Source organism: Rhinoraja longicauda, chromosome 37 (assembly GCF_053455715.1).
Source record: "Rhinoraja longicauda isolate Sanriku21f chromosome 37, sRhiLon1.1, whole genome shotgun sequence".
In the NCBI taxonomy this organism is placed as follows: domain Eukaryota; kingdom Metazoa; phylum Chordata; class Chondrichthyes; order Rajiformes; family Arhynchobatidae; genus Rhinoraja; species Rhinoraja longicauda.
In genome coordinates this window covers 13,155,083-13,169,609 of record NC_135989.1, presented here as the reverse complement: position 1 = coordinate 13,169,609, position 14,527 = coordinate 13,155,083, and the positions used below count along the sequence as shown (strand labels likewise).

The 14,527-nt window shown below is 51.4% G+C and overlaps 2 protein-coding genes across 2 annotated transcripts in view; one reads left to right on the top strand and one right to left on the bottom strand.

The window, feature by feature from the left end:
• trmt1 (tRNA methyltransferase 1) overlaps positions 1-8,361 on the top strand; it is a 28,352-nt gene extending 19,991 nt beyond the window's left edge. The window contains exons 11-17 of the mRNA XM_078429290.1: positions 1,658-1,792; positions 2,866-2,951; positions 3,389-3,497; positions 4,761-4,837; positions 5,378-5,497; positions 6,645-6,759; positions 8,159-8,361. Of these exons, the coding sequence (XP_078285416.1) occupies positions 1,658-1,792; positions 2,866-2,951; positions 3,389-3,497; positions 4,761-4,837; positions 5,378-5,497; positions 6,645-6,759; positions 8,159-8,275 (759 nt within the window). The 3' untranslated portion in view covers positions 8,276-8,361. The remainder of the gene's footprint in view (positions 1-1,657; positions 1,793-2,865; positions 2,952-3,388; positions 3,498-4,760; positions 4,838-5,377; positions 5,498-6,644; positions 6,760-8,158) is intronic.
• Positions 8,362-11,229: 2,868 nt separating this feature from the next.
• man2b1 (mannosidase, alpha, class 2B, member 1) overlaps positions 11,230-14,527 on the bottom strand; it is a 55,061-nt gene continuing 51,763 nt past the window's right edge. Inside the window, exons 23-24 of the mRNA XM_078429319.1 lie at positions 14,380-14,482; positions 11,230-12,618 (exon numbers count right to left, since the gene is read on the bottom strand). Of these exons, the coding sequence (XP_078285445.1) occupies positions 12,527-12,618; positions 14,380-14,482 (195 nt within the window). The 3' untranslated portion in view covers positions 11,230-12,526. The remainder of the gene's footprint in view (positions 12,619-14,379; positions 14,483-14,527) is intronic.

Sequence of the window (14,527 nt, the reverse complement as noted above, 5' to 3'; positions counted from 1 at the left end):
AATCTGTGGAATTCTCTGCCTCAGAAGGCAGTGGAGGCCAATTCTCTGAATGCATTCAAGAGAGAGCTGGATAGAGCTCTTAAGGATAGCGGAGTCAGGGGATATGGGGAGAAGGCAGGAACGGGCTACTGATTGAGAATGATCAGCCATGATCACATTGAATGGCGGTGCTGGCTAGAAGGGCCGAATGGCCTCCTCCTGCACCTATTGTAAAAAAAAAAAAATGACAACAAAGATATATTGTATTGTATTGTATTGTACTGTACCCATAGTCTGCATCGAACCCGGGTCTCTGGCGGCACTGTAAGGCAGCAACTCTACCGCCGCGCCACCATGCCGTCCTGGCTAAGTAGGTGTCGAGGACCGAGGAAGTAACGGGGACAGCCTGCCTAAAGGTTCATGTTCACCAGTGTCGATCAACCATGTTCATCTCTGTCAATATGACCTTCACCACGATACACATTCCACCATGTAATCCAGTCCGGGATTTGAGGAGGACTGCAGCCACTAATAACAGCCTGCCCGTCCCTTAGTTTAGTCGTCTGTAAGTTGTGCAACATTATGTATAGTTCACTCTGCATGGGGTTTAATAAATGCATTGTGGTTCAAGTCAAGTTTATTTGTCACATACACATACACGATGTGCAGTGAAATGAAAGTGGCAATGCCTGCGGATTGTGCAAACAAGAAAAGAATTACAGTTACAGCATATAAATTAAAGTTAATACCGAGAAGACAAAATTTAGTCCCTGGAGTTATAAAAGTTAACAGTCCTGATGGCCTGTGGGAAGAAACTCCGTCTCATCCTCTCCGTTTTAACCTAATACTTTATTAGGTTCACAACAGACAATAGACAATAGGTGCAGGAGGAGGCCATTCGGCCTTTCGAGCCAGCACCGCCATTCAATGTGATCATGGCTGATCATTCTCAATCAGTACCCCGTTCCTGCCTTCTCCCCATACCCCCTGACTCCGCTATCCTTAAGAGCTCTATCTAGCTCTCTCTTGAATGCATTCAGAGAATTGACCTCCACTGCCTTCTGAGGCAGAGAATTCCACAGATTCACAACTCTCTGACTGAAAAAGTTTTTCCTCATCTCCGTTCTAAATGGCCTACCCCTTATTCTTAAACTGTGGCCCCTTGTTCTGGACTCCCCCAACATTGGGAACATGTTTCCTGCCTCTAACGTGTCCACCTAATACTTTGTAATGGATTGATTACAAGACAACCAGGTGGAAGGATATCCTCTTGTGCTTTTGGTTCTCTCGAGTCTAGGAGGCTGACAATATCGCTCTGGTCGGCACAGACTCGGTGGGCCGAAGGGCCTGGTTCTGTGCCGTATCTCTAAACTAAACTGAATCTGAATCAGAATCAGAGTCGTCTCCACTGGGGCCAGTCCCTTCATGGAGGTGCTGAACGTGGGTAGCAGAGTATTGACCTTGAGGAATGTCACAGCTGAGCCCATCTGGACCCTGGCAATTATTGGCAGGAGTCGATGGACAACCATGTTATTCTTCATACCAGCTGTGGGAGGACGAGTGGGGGAGGGGGGCAGAGGGTTTCTTGTCAAATTAGATAAGGATTGGATTTGATTGAATGAATTTGATTGCGACCCGTGCCAGCAGATAAGTGTTCCTTTTATCCTGCATCTTGCAGCTCGGTGGACCAATCTGGGCTGAACAGATCCACGACCAGGATTTCACCAGACAAGTCCTGGAATCCGTGGAACAAACCCCACAGCGGTTCAAGACTTCGGACCGGATACTGGGCATGCTGAGCATGGTCACTGAGGTGAGGCTTTCTCTACAGAACGAGACAGTGTGGAGAACACCACCATTTGACCCATCATCTCTCTGTTTAGTTTAGTTTAGAGATACAGCGCGGAAACAGGCCCTTCGGCCCACCGGGTCCGCGCCGACCAGCGATCCCCGCACATTAAGGCGGCACGGTGGCGCAGCGGTAGAGTTGCTGCTTTACAGCGAATGCAGCGCCGGAGACTCAGGTTCGATCCTGACTACAGGTGCTGCACTGTAAGGAGTTTGTACGTTCTCCCCGTGACCTGCGTGGGTTTTCTCCGAGATCTTCGGTTTCCTCCCACACTCCAAAGACGTACAGGTATGTAGGTTAATTGGCTGGGTAAATGTAAAAATTGTCCCTAGTGGGTGTAGGATAGTGTTAATGTACGGGGATCGCTGGGCGGCACGGACTTGGTGGGCCGAAAAGGCCTGTTTCCGGCTGTATATATATGATGATGATATTAACACTATCCTACACACACTAGGGACAATTTTTACATTTACCAAGCCAATTATCCTACATACCCGAACGTCTTTGGAGTGTGGGAGGAAACCGAAGCTCTCAGAGAAAACCCACACAGGTCACGGGGAGAACGTACAGACTCCGTACAGACGGCGCCCGTAGTCAGGATCGAGTTACTCCAGCATCTTGTGTCTACCTATCATTTTAAATGCTACTAGACCAAGTAGACCCGTTGGGCCCAAACCTCCTGCATTGGTGCAGCACCCTGTCTCCCCCCACTCCCCTCTCTCCTCAACCCCCCCCCTCTCCCTCCCTCCCTCCTCCCCTCCTTTTAAACTTTAAAATGTGAATTACTTAAAAAATATAAGACTGATTTGAATAAAACTACTTGCATTATCACTAAAGTGACAACGGCGAGCAAGGTGGGCCTAAAATTGTCGTGCCATCGTGTACCGTTTTGGTTGAAGTTCAGTCACAAACAAGATAACAAACGAGAGTTTTAGTATATAGATTGTGACCTGTGTGTATGTACATTGAAGGAGTTTACACTGCAAATCGCCATTTAACCATTGTAGCATTGACTCGAATGATTATCCTTTTGCCAGGAGTTACAGGATTGCCCTCTCTACCACACGACGGACCATCTCAGCAGTGTTATTCACTGCAGCACCCCGTCCCTCCTGCAGATGAGGTAAGATCATAGGTTTTGGCTCTTCCGTTTCTGTTGGAGAAACCCCACGCAGGTCACGGGGTGAACGTACCAGAAAAGCACCTGCGGTCGGTGTAGATGGGCTATTGCATGCTAGCCAATCGTAGTGTTTGTTAGTAGTAGTCCCGCCTAGTAGGTGCTTTATAATATTAAGAACTCGCCTACGTCAGGCAGTAGATGGAGCAGCTCGGAGCTGTAATGTGCTGCAGGTCCTATGATGGAAGTGCTTCAATAAAATGATGCGTTGTATCTTAGCGTGGACTTTAAGCACTTTATTACAGTCGGGATGGAACCCGGGTCTCCGGCGCTGTGCCACCGTGCTGTGTGAGCTGCGTGTAAGCTGCGCAATGGGTGACAAAGTGATTTTAATCTCTTTATTTCTCTGCCCCCCCCCCCCCCCCCACCCCCAACTCCATCAGGTCGGCTTTGCTTCACGCTGGCTACCGTGTGTCTCTCTCCCACGCTTGTAAAAACGCGGTCAAAACCGACGCACCCCATTCGGTGATGTGGGATATCATGAGGAGCTGGGTAAGAGGCAAATGCTGTGGTTTGTCGCGAACCCTGGTCTGAAAAGCCCCAGCTCTAGAGGTGCCAACGCCTGACTGAGGGCTGGCGCTGGGCTTGAGCTGGTGCTGGGCTTGAGCTGGTGCTGGGCTTGAGCTGGTGCTGGGCTTGAGCTGGTGCTGGGCTTGAGCTGGTGCTGGGCTTGAGCTGGTGCTGGGCTTGAGCTGGTGCTGGGCTTGAGCTGGCGCTGGGCTTGAGCTGGTGCTGGGCTTGAGCTGGTGCTGGGCTTGAGCTGGTGCTGGGCTTGAGCTGGTGCTGGGCTTGAGCTGGTGCTGGGCTTGAGCTGGTGCTGGGCTTGAGCTGGTGCTGGGCTTGAGCTGGTGCTGGGCTTGAGCTGGTGCTGGGCTTGAGCTGGTGCTGGGCTTGAGCTGGTGCTGGGCTTGAGCTGGTGCTGGGCTTGAGCTGGTGCTGGGCTTGAGCTGGTGCTGGGCTTGAGCTGGTGCTGGGCTTGAGCTGGTGCTGGGCTTGAGCTGGTGCTGGGCTTGAGCTGGTGCTGGGCTTGAGCTGGTGCTGGGCTTGAGCTGGGCTTGAGCTGGCGCTGGGCTTGAGCTTGGCTTGAGCTGGCGCTGGGCTTGAGCTGGAGCTGGGCTTGAGCTGGAGCTTGGCTTGAGCTGGCGCTGGGCTTGAGCTGGAGCTGGGCTTGAGCTGGAGCTTGGCTTGAGCTGGCGCTGGGCTTGAGCTGGAGCTGGGCTTGAGCTGGAGCTGGGCTTGAGCTGGAGCTGGGCTTGAGCTGGAGCTTGGCTTGAGCTGGCGCTGGGCTTGAGCTGGAGCTGGGCTTGAGCTGGAGCTGGGCTTGAGCTGGCGCTGGGCTTGAGCTGGAGCTGGGCTTGAGCTGGAGCTGGGCTTGAGCTGGAGCTTGGCTTGAGCTGGCACTGGGCTTGAGCTTGAGCTAGAGCTGGGCTTGAGCTGGTGCTGGGCTTGAGCTTGGCTTGAGCTGGCACTGGGCTTGAGCTTGACTTGAGCTGGCGCTGGGCTTGAGCTGGAGCTGGGCTTGAGCTGGTGCTGGGCTTGAGCTGGAGCTGGGCTTGAGCTGGTGCTGGGCTTGAGCTGGCACTGGGCTTGAGCTTGACTTGAGCTGGCGCTGGGCTTGAGCTGGCACTGGGCTTGAGCTGGCGCTGGGCTTGAGCTGGGACTGGGCTTGAGCTTGGCTTGAGCTTGGCTTGAGCTGGCACTGGGCTTGAGCACGTGTGGTGTAGTAGGTTAACACTGACTCTGTCTCTGGCGCAGGCAAAGATCCACCCAGTGAAGCGAGAGACACTGTCCGAGAGCAGTCCTGCCTTCCGCATCCTCAGCAAAGAGCCCGTGTAAGTTGGCTTTAATTATAGCACGCAGTACAACACAGGGACGGCCCCATTCCCCCATTGTCTGTGCCGAACATGACGCAAGGATAAACTCATCTCGTCTGCCTGCATAGAACACAGAACAGTACGGATCAAGAACCGGCCCTTGGGCCTGCAGTGTCTGCGTCGAACATGACGCCAAGTTAGTAGGAAATAAAGACTGCACATGCTGGTTAAATCCGAAGACAGACACAAAATGCTGGAGTAACTCAGCGGGTCAGGCAGCATCTCGGGAGAGAAGGAATGGGTGACGTTTCGGGTCGAGACCCTTCTTCAGACCAGTTTAGTAAAGGGGAGGGAGTGGGGGCTTGGAAGAGACGAAGGGCATGTGGGGAGAAAGGGTCTGAAGAAGGGTCTCGACCCGAAACGTCACGCATTCCTTCTCTCCAGAGATGCAGCCTGTCCCGCTGAGTTACTCCAGCATTTTGTGTTGATTTTCGGTGTTAAGCCAGCATCTGCAGTTCCTTCCTACACAGGTTTTGACATTCACCGTCCATGTGTCAGTCTCCAGGCTTGCTTCGACATCCGGGAGGACGCCAATCCCAAATCCAGGAAGCAAGGGCTGAAGCGGTTCCAGGAAAACCCGGAAGCCAATTGGGGCCCCAAGGCACGGGCCAAGGCCAGGTGAGTTTGTGCGGGGGCGTGACTGGTGGTGGTGGTGCGAGAGGGGGCCTGACGCATGGGCCAAGGCCAGGTGAGTTTGTGCGGGAGAGGCGGGGGCGTGACTGATGGTTAGGGTTGCCAACTTCCTCACTCCCAAATAAGGGACAAAGTGTGAGGTCACTGCCCCGCGCCCCATGTGACCTCACCCAGCCAGCGGCCACGTGCTTCCGCTGCACCAATGGCGGCCGCCCGGGTCGGGATGCGGGTTGCTACGCAACCTCCGTAAGGCAGCGCCCGGGCCTACAGCATCCGGGCCTACAGTGTCCGGGCCTACAGCGCCATCCGGGCCTGCAGCGTCTGGGGTTACACTGTCCGGGCCTACAGTGTCCGGGCCTACAGCGTCCGGGCCTACACTGTCCGGGCCTGCAGCGTCCCGGCCTGCAGCGTCTGGGTTACAGTGTCCGGGCCTACAGCGCCGTCCGGGCCTAATACGGGACAAGGGCGGCCCCATACGGGACAAACCAATCTAGCCCAATATACGGGATGTCCCGGCTATGACAGGATAGTTGGCCACCCTACTGGTGGTGGTGGTAGTGGAGCAAGTCCTGGAGAGTGGTGCAGGTTGAGTTGGGCCAAGATAATGGGAGGGGGAAGCCACCTTCAGCTGCAGCCTCAGGCGGGGATGTTAAATCTGCTCTGAGTGAGTCTTCAAGTCCATGTTCACAACCCAGCAAGAAACCAGCCTAATCTGCAGGACCTCTTTTGGGATGTCACACTCACTGGAACATGAATGGAGCAGTAAGTTAGAAACCTGTCCTATCCATGTTTCTAAAACTTCACGATAGTACATGCCTCAACCACCTCCTCCGGCAGCTCGTTCCATACACCTACCACGTTTTGCATGTGGTTCCCATTAAATCTCTCCCCCCTCACCTTAAACCTATGTCCTCTGGTCCTGGATTCACCTACTCTAGGCAAGATCATTTGTGCATCTACCCAATGTGGGGGGAATCCTATGCTGTCGCGGAGAGAACATGATAGTCATGATAGAACCCGGGTATCTGGCGCTGTGAGGCAGCGGCTCTACCCGCTGCACCACTGTGCCGCCCGCCTCTTGCTGGAAGGATGGACTGGTGCGTTCAGCAGCCCCGTGTTTTGTGTCCCTCAGCGGAGGAGTCCATCCTTGCCTGGAAGAGAAAAGGAAACGGCTGCAGAATAAACGGAAGCAGAAGAATGAGGATCTGGAGCATGGGAAGCAAATCCTGTGCAAGAAGTTCAGGGAGGTAAGAACACGAAGCTGTGGTGAAACCGCAGCAGAACAGTCCTGGGCCCTCCGACAGCTCGGAGCTCCAACGGACGGGGCTTACATGATGTGTAGGATGGAACTGCAGATGCTGGTTTAAACCGTAGACACAAAATGCTGGAGTAACTCAGCGGGACAGGCAGCATCCCTGTTGAAAGATATGTTGAAAGACTGGAGCGACTAGGCTTGTATACACTGGAATTTAGAAGGATGAGAGGGGATCTTATCGAAACGTATAAAAGATTATTAAGGGGTTAGAGGCAGGAAACATGTTCCCAATGTTGGGGGAGTCCAGAACAAGGGGCCACAGTTTAAGAATAAGGGGTAGGCCATTTAGAACAGAGATGAGGAAAAACTTTTTCAGTCAGAGTTGTGAATCTGTGGAATTCTCTGCCTCAGAGGGCAGTGGAGGCCAATTCTCTGAATGCATTCAAGAGAGAGCTAGATAGAGCTCTTAAGGATAGCGGAGTCAGGGGGTATGGGGAGAAGGCAGGAACGGGGTACTGATTGAGAATGATCAGCCATGGTCACATTGAATGACGGTGCGTACAGGCTCGAAGGGCAGAATGGCCTCCTCCTGCACCTATTGTCTATAATGGGTGACGTTTCTTCAGACTCTGAAGAAGGGTGTCGACCCGAAACGTCACCTATTACTTCCCTCCAGCGATGCTGCCTGTCCCGCTGAGTTACTCCAGCATTTTGTGTCTGCCTGAGGCATGCATACATGATGGTGAGGTCAGGTCAGATACGTGAACCGTTAATCCCGACACTCAACAGCATTTGTGTGTCTTCCCTGCTCTGATCTGGTAACCATACTCGGGTTTATTTGTTATTTTGTTCAGAGAGACAGCAGGGAAACAGGCCCTTCAGCCCACCGAGTCCACGCCGACCAGCGATCACCTGTTCACTCTAGATCCAATGTTATCCCACTTTCCCATCCACCCCCTGCATGTTAGGGGCAATTTTACAGAGGGAAGGAGACGAGGAGAAACATCTTTAGTCAGAAGGTGGTGAATCTGTGGAATCCTTTGCCACAGAAGGCTGTGGAGGACAAGTCAGTGGATATTTTTAAGGCAGAGAAAGAGGTTTGATTAGTACGGGTGTCAGGGATTATGGGGAGAAAGCAGGAGAATGGGGTTAGGAGGGGAGAGATAGATCAGCCACGATTGAATGGCGGAGTGGACTTGATAGGCAAAATGGCCTCATTCTACTCCTATCTCTTATGCCCTTATAATAAAAGGATATGGCTTTAGAATGGAGATGATTTATTTTTTTTAGCCATGATTGAATGGCGGAGCAGAATGGCCTAATTCTGCCCCTGTGTGTTATGGACAAGAGTGGGTGGGCTATGGGTTTAACTATTCTCCTTCCCCGCGCAGGGTAACTGCACATACGGAGAGTACTGCCACTTCTCCCATCAGCAGGAGGGCGAGGCGGTGGGGAAGAGGCCTCTCGAGAGTTCTCCAGAACATCCATCGTCAGACCATCAGCAGTAAATTGGCCGGCAGCACCGAGTCCGTACCGACCGCTGTAAGTGAGCAGAACCTGTAAATGCAATGTAAAGTTCACAATTCCACCCTGCCTGCAGTGTTTCCATTTTATTTTGAATTAAACTGCATTTTTTTAAAATAAATAAATCCGTAGCTGATGTGGTTGACACGAGATAGACAATAGACAATAGGTGCAGGAGGAGGCCATTCGGCCCTTCGAGCCAGCACCGCCATTCAATGTGATCATGGCTGATCATTCTCAATCAGTACCCCGTTCCTGCCTTCTCCCCATACCCCCTGACTCCGCTATCCTTAAGAGCTCTATCCAGCTCTCTCATGAATGCATTCAGAGAATTGGCCTCCACTGCCTTCTGAGGCAGAGAATTCCACAGATTCACAACTCTCTGACTGAAAAAGGTTTTCCTCATCTCCGTTCTAAATTGTGGATGATCAGCCATAATCACGGTGAATGGCGGTGCTGGCTCGAAGTTCTAAATGGCCTACCCCTTATTCTTAAACTGTGGCCCCTGGTTCTGGACTCCCCCAACATTGGGAACATGTTTCCTGCCTCTAACGTGTCCAACCCCTTAATAATCTTATACGTTTCGATAAGATCTCCTCTCATCCTTCTAAATTCCAGTGTATACAAGCCTCGGGGAGACAAGGGGGTGCAGGTGCTGGGATCATGAGCGAAAACACAAAGTATTGGGCAATTGTGCAGCTCAGGCAGCAACTGTGGAGAGAATGCACCGGCATAGTTTCGGGTCGGGACCCGCTGACCGAGTTTAATTTAGTTTAGTTTAGAGACACAGCGCGGAAACAGGCTCTTCGACCCACCGAATAGGGGCGGCACAGTGGCGCAGCGGTAGAGTTGCTGCCTTACAGCGAGTGCAGCGCCGGAGACCCGGGTTCGATCCCGACTACGAGCGCCGTCTGTACGGAGTGTGTACGTTCTCCCCGTGACCTGCGTGGGTTTCCTCCGAGATCTTCGGTTTCCTCCCACACTCCAAAGACGTGCAGGTGTGTAGGTTAATTGACTGGGTAAAAGTAAATATTGTCCCTAGTGTGTGTAGGATGGTGTTAATGTGCGGGGATCGCTGGGCAGCGCGGACCCGGTGGGCCGAAGGGCCTGTTTCCGCGCTGTATCTCTAAAAAAAAAGAATACGCACCGACCAGCGATCCCGATCACTAACACTATCCTATACACACTAGGGACAATTTACACATACACTAAGGCAAGGCAAGTTTATATATATATATATAGCACATTTCAGCAACAAGGGCAATTCAAAGTGCTTTACATCTACACACTAAAACTCTCATTTGTTTGTTTGTTTGTTCCTGAACTACAGACAAAACAGTACACGAAAGCGCAACAGTTTTAGGCCCAACTTACTCACCATCGTCCCTTTGGTGCTAATGGGAGAAGTTTCATTGAAATCGGTGTTATATTTTTAACGTTATTCACATTTTAAAGTTTAAATCTATCTCCTAGGGAGGGAGGGGAGAGAGGAGAGGGGGGGTGAGGGGAGGGGAGAAGGGGGGTGAGGGGAGAGGGGGGGTGAGGGGAGAGGGGGGGTGAGGGGAGAGAGGGAGGGGGGAGGGGAGAGGGAGGAGGGGAGAGGGGGGGAGGGGAGAGGGGGGGAGGGAAGAGGGGGGGGAGGGGAGGGGAGAGGGGGGGTGAGGGGAGGGGAGAGGGGGGGAGGGGAGGGGAGAGGGGGGGTGAGGGGAGAGGGGGGGTGAGGGGAGGGGAGAGGGGGGGGAGGGGAGGGGAGAGGGGGGGTAGGACGGTGCTGCATCAATGCAAGACAGGTTTGCACCCCACGGATCCACTTGGTCTAATAAAGCATTAAAGAGCAATTAAAAGCAATTAAAAAGTCATTAAAGAGAATAGAAAATAAAAACAAGCTAAAATAGAATAAGACAGGAATAAAATACAAGAATAAAAGAAATGAATTATTTGATTTAATAAAAGGCCAATTAACCTACATACCTGTACGTCTTTGGAGTGTGGGAGGAAACCGCTGATCTCCGTGTCGCGGGGAGAATGTACAAACTCCGTACAGAGTTTCTTATCCGTTTCTTATCGAAACATATAAGATCATTAAGAGGTTGGACACGTTAGAGGCAGGAAACATGTTCCCAATGTTGGGGGAGACCAGAACAAGGGGCCACAGTTTAAGAATAAGGTGTAGGCCATTTAGAACGGAGACGAGGAAAAACGTTTTCAGTCAGAGAGTTGTGAATCTGTGGAATTCTCTGCCTCAGAAGGCAGTGGAGGCCAATTCTCTGAATGCATTCAAGAGAGAGCTGGATAGAACACTTAAGGATGGCGGAGTCAGGGGGTATGGGGAGAAGGCAGGAACGGGGTACTGATTGAGAATGATCAGCCATGATCACATTGAATGGTGGTGCTGGCTCGAAGGGCCGAATGGCCTCCTCCTGCACCTATTGTCTATTGACAGCACCCGTAGTCGGGATGGAACCCGGGTCTCCGGCGCTGTAAGGCAGCAAACTCTACCGTTGCGCCACCGTGCCGAGAATTCCAGAGATTTGCAACTCTCTGGGTGAAAAAGTTTTTCCTCATCTCAGTCCTAAATGGCCTACCCCTTATTCTTAAACTGTGTGACCCCTGGTTCTGGACTCCCCGATACATGGGGGACATTTTTCCTGTCCAGAATTTTATGCTTCTATAAGATCCCCTCTCATCCTTTGAAATTCCAGTGAATACAAGGCCAGTCGACCCATTCTCTCACCATATGTATCAGTCCCGCCATCCTGGGAGTTAAGCTGGTGAACCTATGCTGCACTCAATAGCATCGCAGGTTCTTTTTACCAGTGCTTTGTCCGGTGTCCATCGCGGCCCTCTCCCTCCATCCTCCTCTCCTTGGCTTCCCTCTCTGTCCAGGTTCCCTGTGACAGGCAAGCCAGGCCGTTGCGTACAAAAGAAAAACACTTCGTATTTTTGACATGAGGTTTATTTTTAAAAAGAAATTGCGCTTTTGTACATTAAAAAAATCACGGCACAATTTTTGAGATTTCATGGCAGATGCTCCCAAACGTTTATGAATTGGCCCCTCTTCATTCATCCAGCACTTGTATCTCTCTCTCCCAGCATATTCCCCCCCCCCCCCCCCTCCTTAAATACTGATCATTTGCCTCACAATGCTTGCCCATGTTCCCTTCTCTCCAGATGCACCATTGCCTGATCCATCCTGGGTGTCCTCAGAAGGTACAGAAACCTTCACTGGGGGGGGGGGGGGGATCGGTGGCTTTACGCTGGAATCAAGGCACTTTCTCCACCTACTGGTGCGATGTTTCGCCTCTCTGTCCTTCCGTTAATATCCAAAAATAAATCATGCTTTCACTAAAAATATTTTCATCAATATGTGCCAAATGCAAGTTTGTAGATAAAAGTGGTCGTTGAAGCAGGAATTTACAAACCCCCCCCCCCTTGTAAAGTTTTCCACGGACTTGATCTAAATTGTGGAGATTTTCTTCATTTTGTGGGGTTTTTTTCTTTGGAGGGAGGGAGGGAGGGGGAGAAAAGAGAGAGTAATTATTATCAGATCAGTTCAGCCACAAGGTCTATGTTGCATCGAGCTCCAGCAAAGGATCTGTCTGATGTCATGTTAAGTTGTACATCCCCTGACGAGGCAGAGGCTTCGAAGGGGTGCTCTTAACCCAGGCTCACTTTGGGAAAGATGCATTTGCACACTGACACGAACCTTCTCAGCCAGGCCGGACCAAAATGGCTGTTTAACCTGACCCTCAAAGTGTCCGTGACACAAATCCCAAGACTTTTAGTGAAGAGTAAGTCTACGGAGATTGTGGAGGGAAGGGGAATTCAAGAAGATGTAGATGCTGGAGTCTTGAGCAACAGAAGAAAATGTGGATGAAAGGGGGGGAGGGGAGGGGGGAAATACTGAATGGAACCAAAATATTAGCTGACTGCTTCTTGTTACTTCCCCCCAAACATTGTAATCAACGGAAATGTGAGAGGGTGTGTGTGCAAATTACATTCTGAAGTCAGTCAGCCATTGCCTGAGATGCAAGTGACAGAAGCTAAATTCACAGATTTAAAAAATGCAAGAGCTATCAAAAAAGGGGTAGACCTTTGTTAATAGAAAGAAGCAATAGATAGCACGATGCGGCTGGAATTTAAAAAAAACCCTCCTTGGATGAGTTGATGTCCCTGTAGATTGATTTGGCTCATTCTAGCAGCTCTCTCGGTCCTGGCCAGCACAGCTTGGGTGGTTAGCCGTGACGAACACTGATACGAAACGTGCGGATTTCCATGGGACTTAGAGTCACGGAGGTCATGGAAAACGGTCTGGAGCCTTCTGTCCCTGAAAAACAGCGTCAGAACAGAACGATTACACACACGGGGCAGAACAAGCCCTTTCTGTTTCAGCGCTGCCGATTAGATTTACAATCGTAAGCATTTAACGTTCGGATGGGTTGAGAGGGATGTGGGTCAAATGCAGGCGGGTGGGACTAGTGCAGATTTAGATTTAGAGATACAGCGCAGAAACAGGCCCTTCGGCCCACCGGGTCCGCGCCGACATGCAATCCCCGCACATTAACACTATCCCACACCCACTAGGGACAATTTTAACATTTGCCCAGCCAATTAACCTACAAACCTGTGGGAGGAAACCGAAGATCTTGGAGAAAACCCACGCAGGTCACGGGGAGAACGTACACGGGATCGAACTTGGGTCTCCGGCGCTGCATTCGCTGTAAGGCAGCAACTCTACCGCTGCGCCACCGTGCAGCCCATTGCCGCAGATGGGACATGTTGGTCGGTGTGGGCAAGTTGGGCCGAAGGGCCCGTTTCTATTCTGTTTGACTCTAAATATAATGGGTAGAACAAAGAGAAAAATACCAGAGCGCAGAATGTAGTTTATCAGCATTGTAGTGTAACAGTTCCAGAGAAAATGTCCAATCTCCACAGAGGTAGGTAGGAAGACCAGGAGCACTGAGTCCCTGCCGACTAATGTCACTTGTCCACCAGTTCCACCCTACGTACCGGGGGCGTGCAGCATAGGGCGTGCAGCGTAGGTTTACTAGGTTAATTCCCGGAATGGCGGGACTGTCACATGTTGAAAGACTGGAGCGACTAGGCTTGTATACACTGGAATTTAGAAGGATGAGAGGGGATCTTATCGAAACGTATAAGATTATTAAGGGGTTGGACACGTTAGAGGCAGGAAACATGTTCCCAATGTTGGGGGAGTCCAGAACCAGGGGCCACAGTTTAAGAATAAGGGGTAGGCCATTTAGAACTGAGATGAGGAAAAACTTTTTCAGTCAGAGAGTTGTGAATCTGTGGAATTCTCTGCCTCAGAAGGCAGTGGAGGCCAATTCTCTGAATGCATTCAAGAGAGAGCTGGTTAGAGTTCTTAATGATAGCGGAGTCAGGGGGTATGGGGAGAATGCAGGAACGGGGTACTGATTGAGAATGATCAGCCATGATCACATTGAATGGCGGTGCTGGCTCGAAGGGCCGAATGGCCTGCACCTATTGTCTATTGACAATTTACAGGAACTCTGAAGTACAATTTTCACCAAAACCAATTAACCTACAGTCCCGTACGTCTTTGGAGTGCGGGAAGAAACCGGAGAACTGACGCGGTCACAGGAGGAACGTGCAAACTCCGTACAGGCAGCACCCGTGGTCAGGGCGGAACCTGGGTCTCTGGCGCTGTAAAGCAGCAACTCTACCGCTGCGCCACCGTGCAGCCCGTCTCTCCACTGCACCTCCTCTGAAAACGAGGGGGTGGGAAAGAACTGCAGATGCTGGTTCAAATCGAAGTTCGAAATTTGACACAAAATGTTGGGAGTAACTCAGCGGGAAAGGGAGCATCTCTGGAGAGAGGTAATGGGTGACTTTTTGGGTGGAGACCCTTCTTCAGACCCAAGGCCATGAAAACAAGGGGAGCACAGACCTTTCCTTCCCCAGTTCTGGCGAGGGGGTGATGACCCAGGTTGTTCCCCGTCCCTCACTGTAGAACCCTGCTGAACCCAGCAGGGGGAGCAAGTGCAGGCGGTTACTCAGGGAATGGTCCTTGGAGCGAGGGTCAGAGGCTTGGAATGGGCGGACTGACCTTGTACAGAATTCCAGGTGAGTCGAGACATGTCCTTTCTCCGCTGGTTGAAGCCCAGAGACATTTCTTCTACCGACGTGATCTCAAAAGCAGAGAATATCCGCTGGATTGAAATAGAGAGATATAAAATCAGACGCCAGCTCTATAG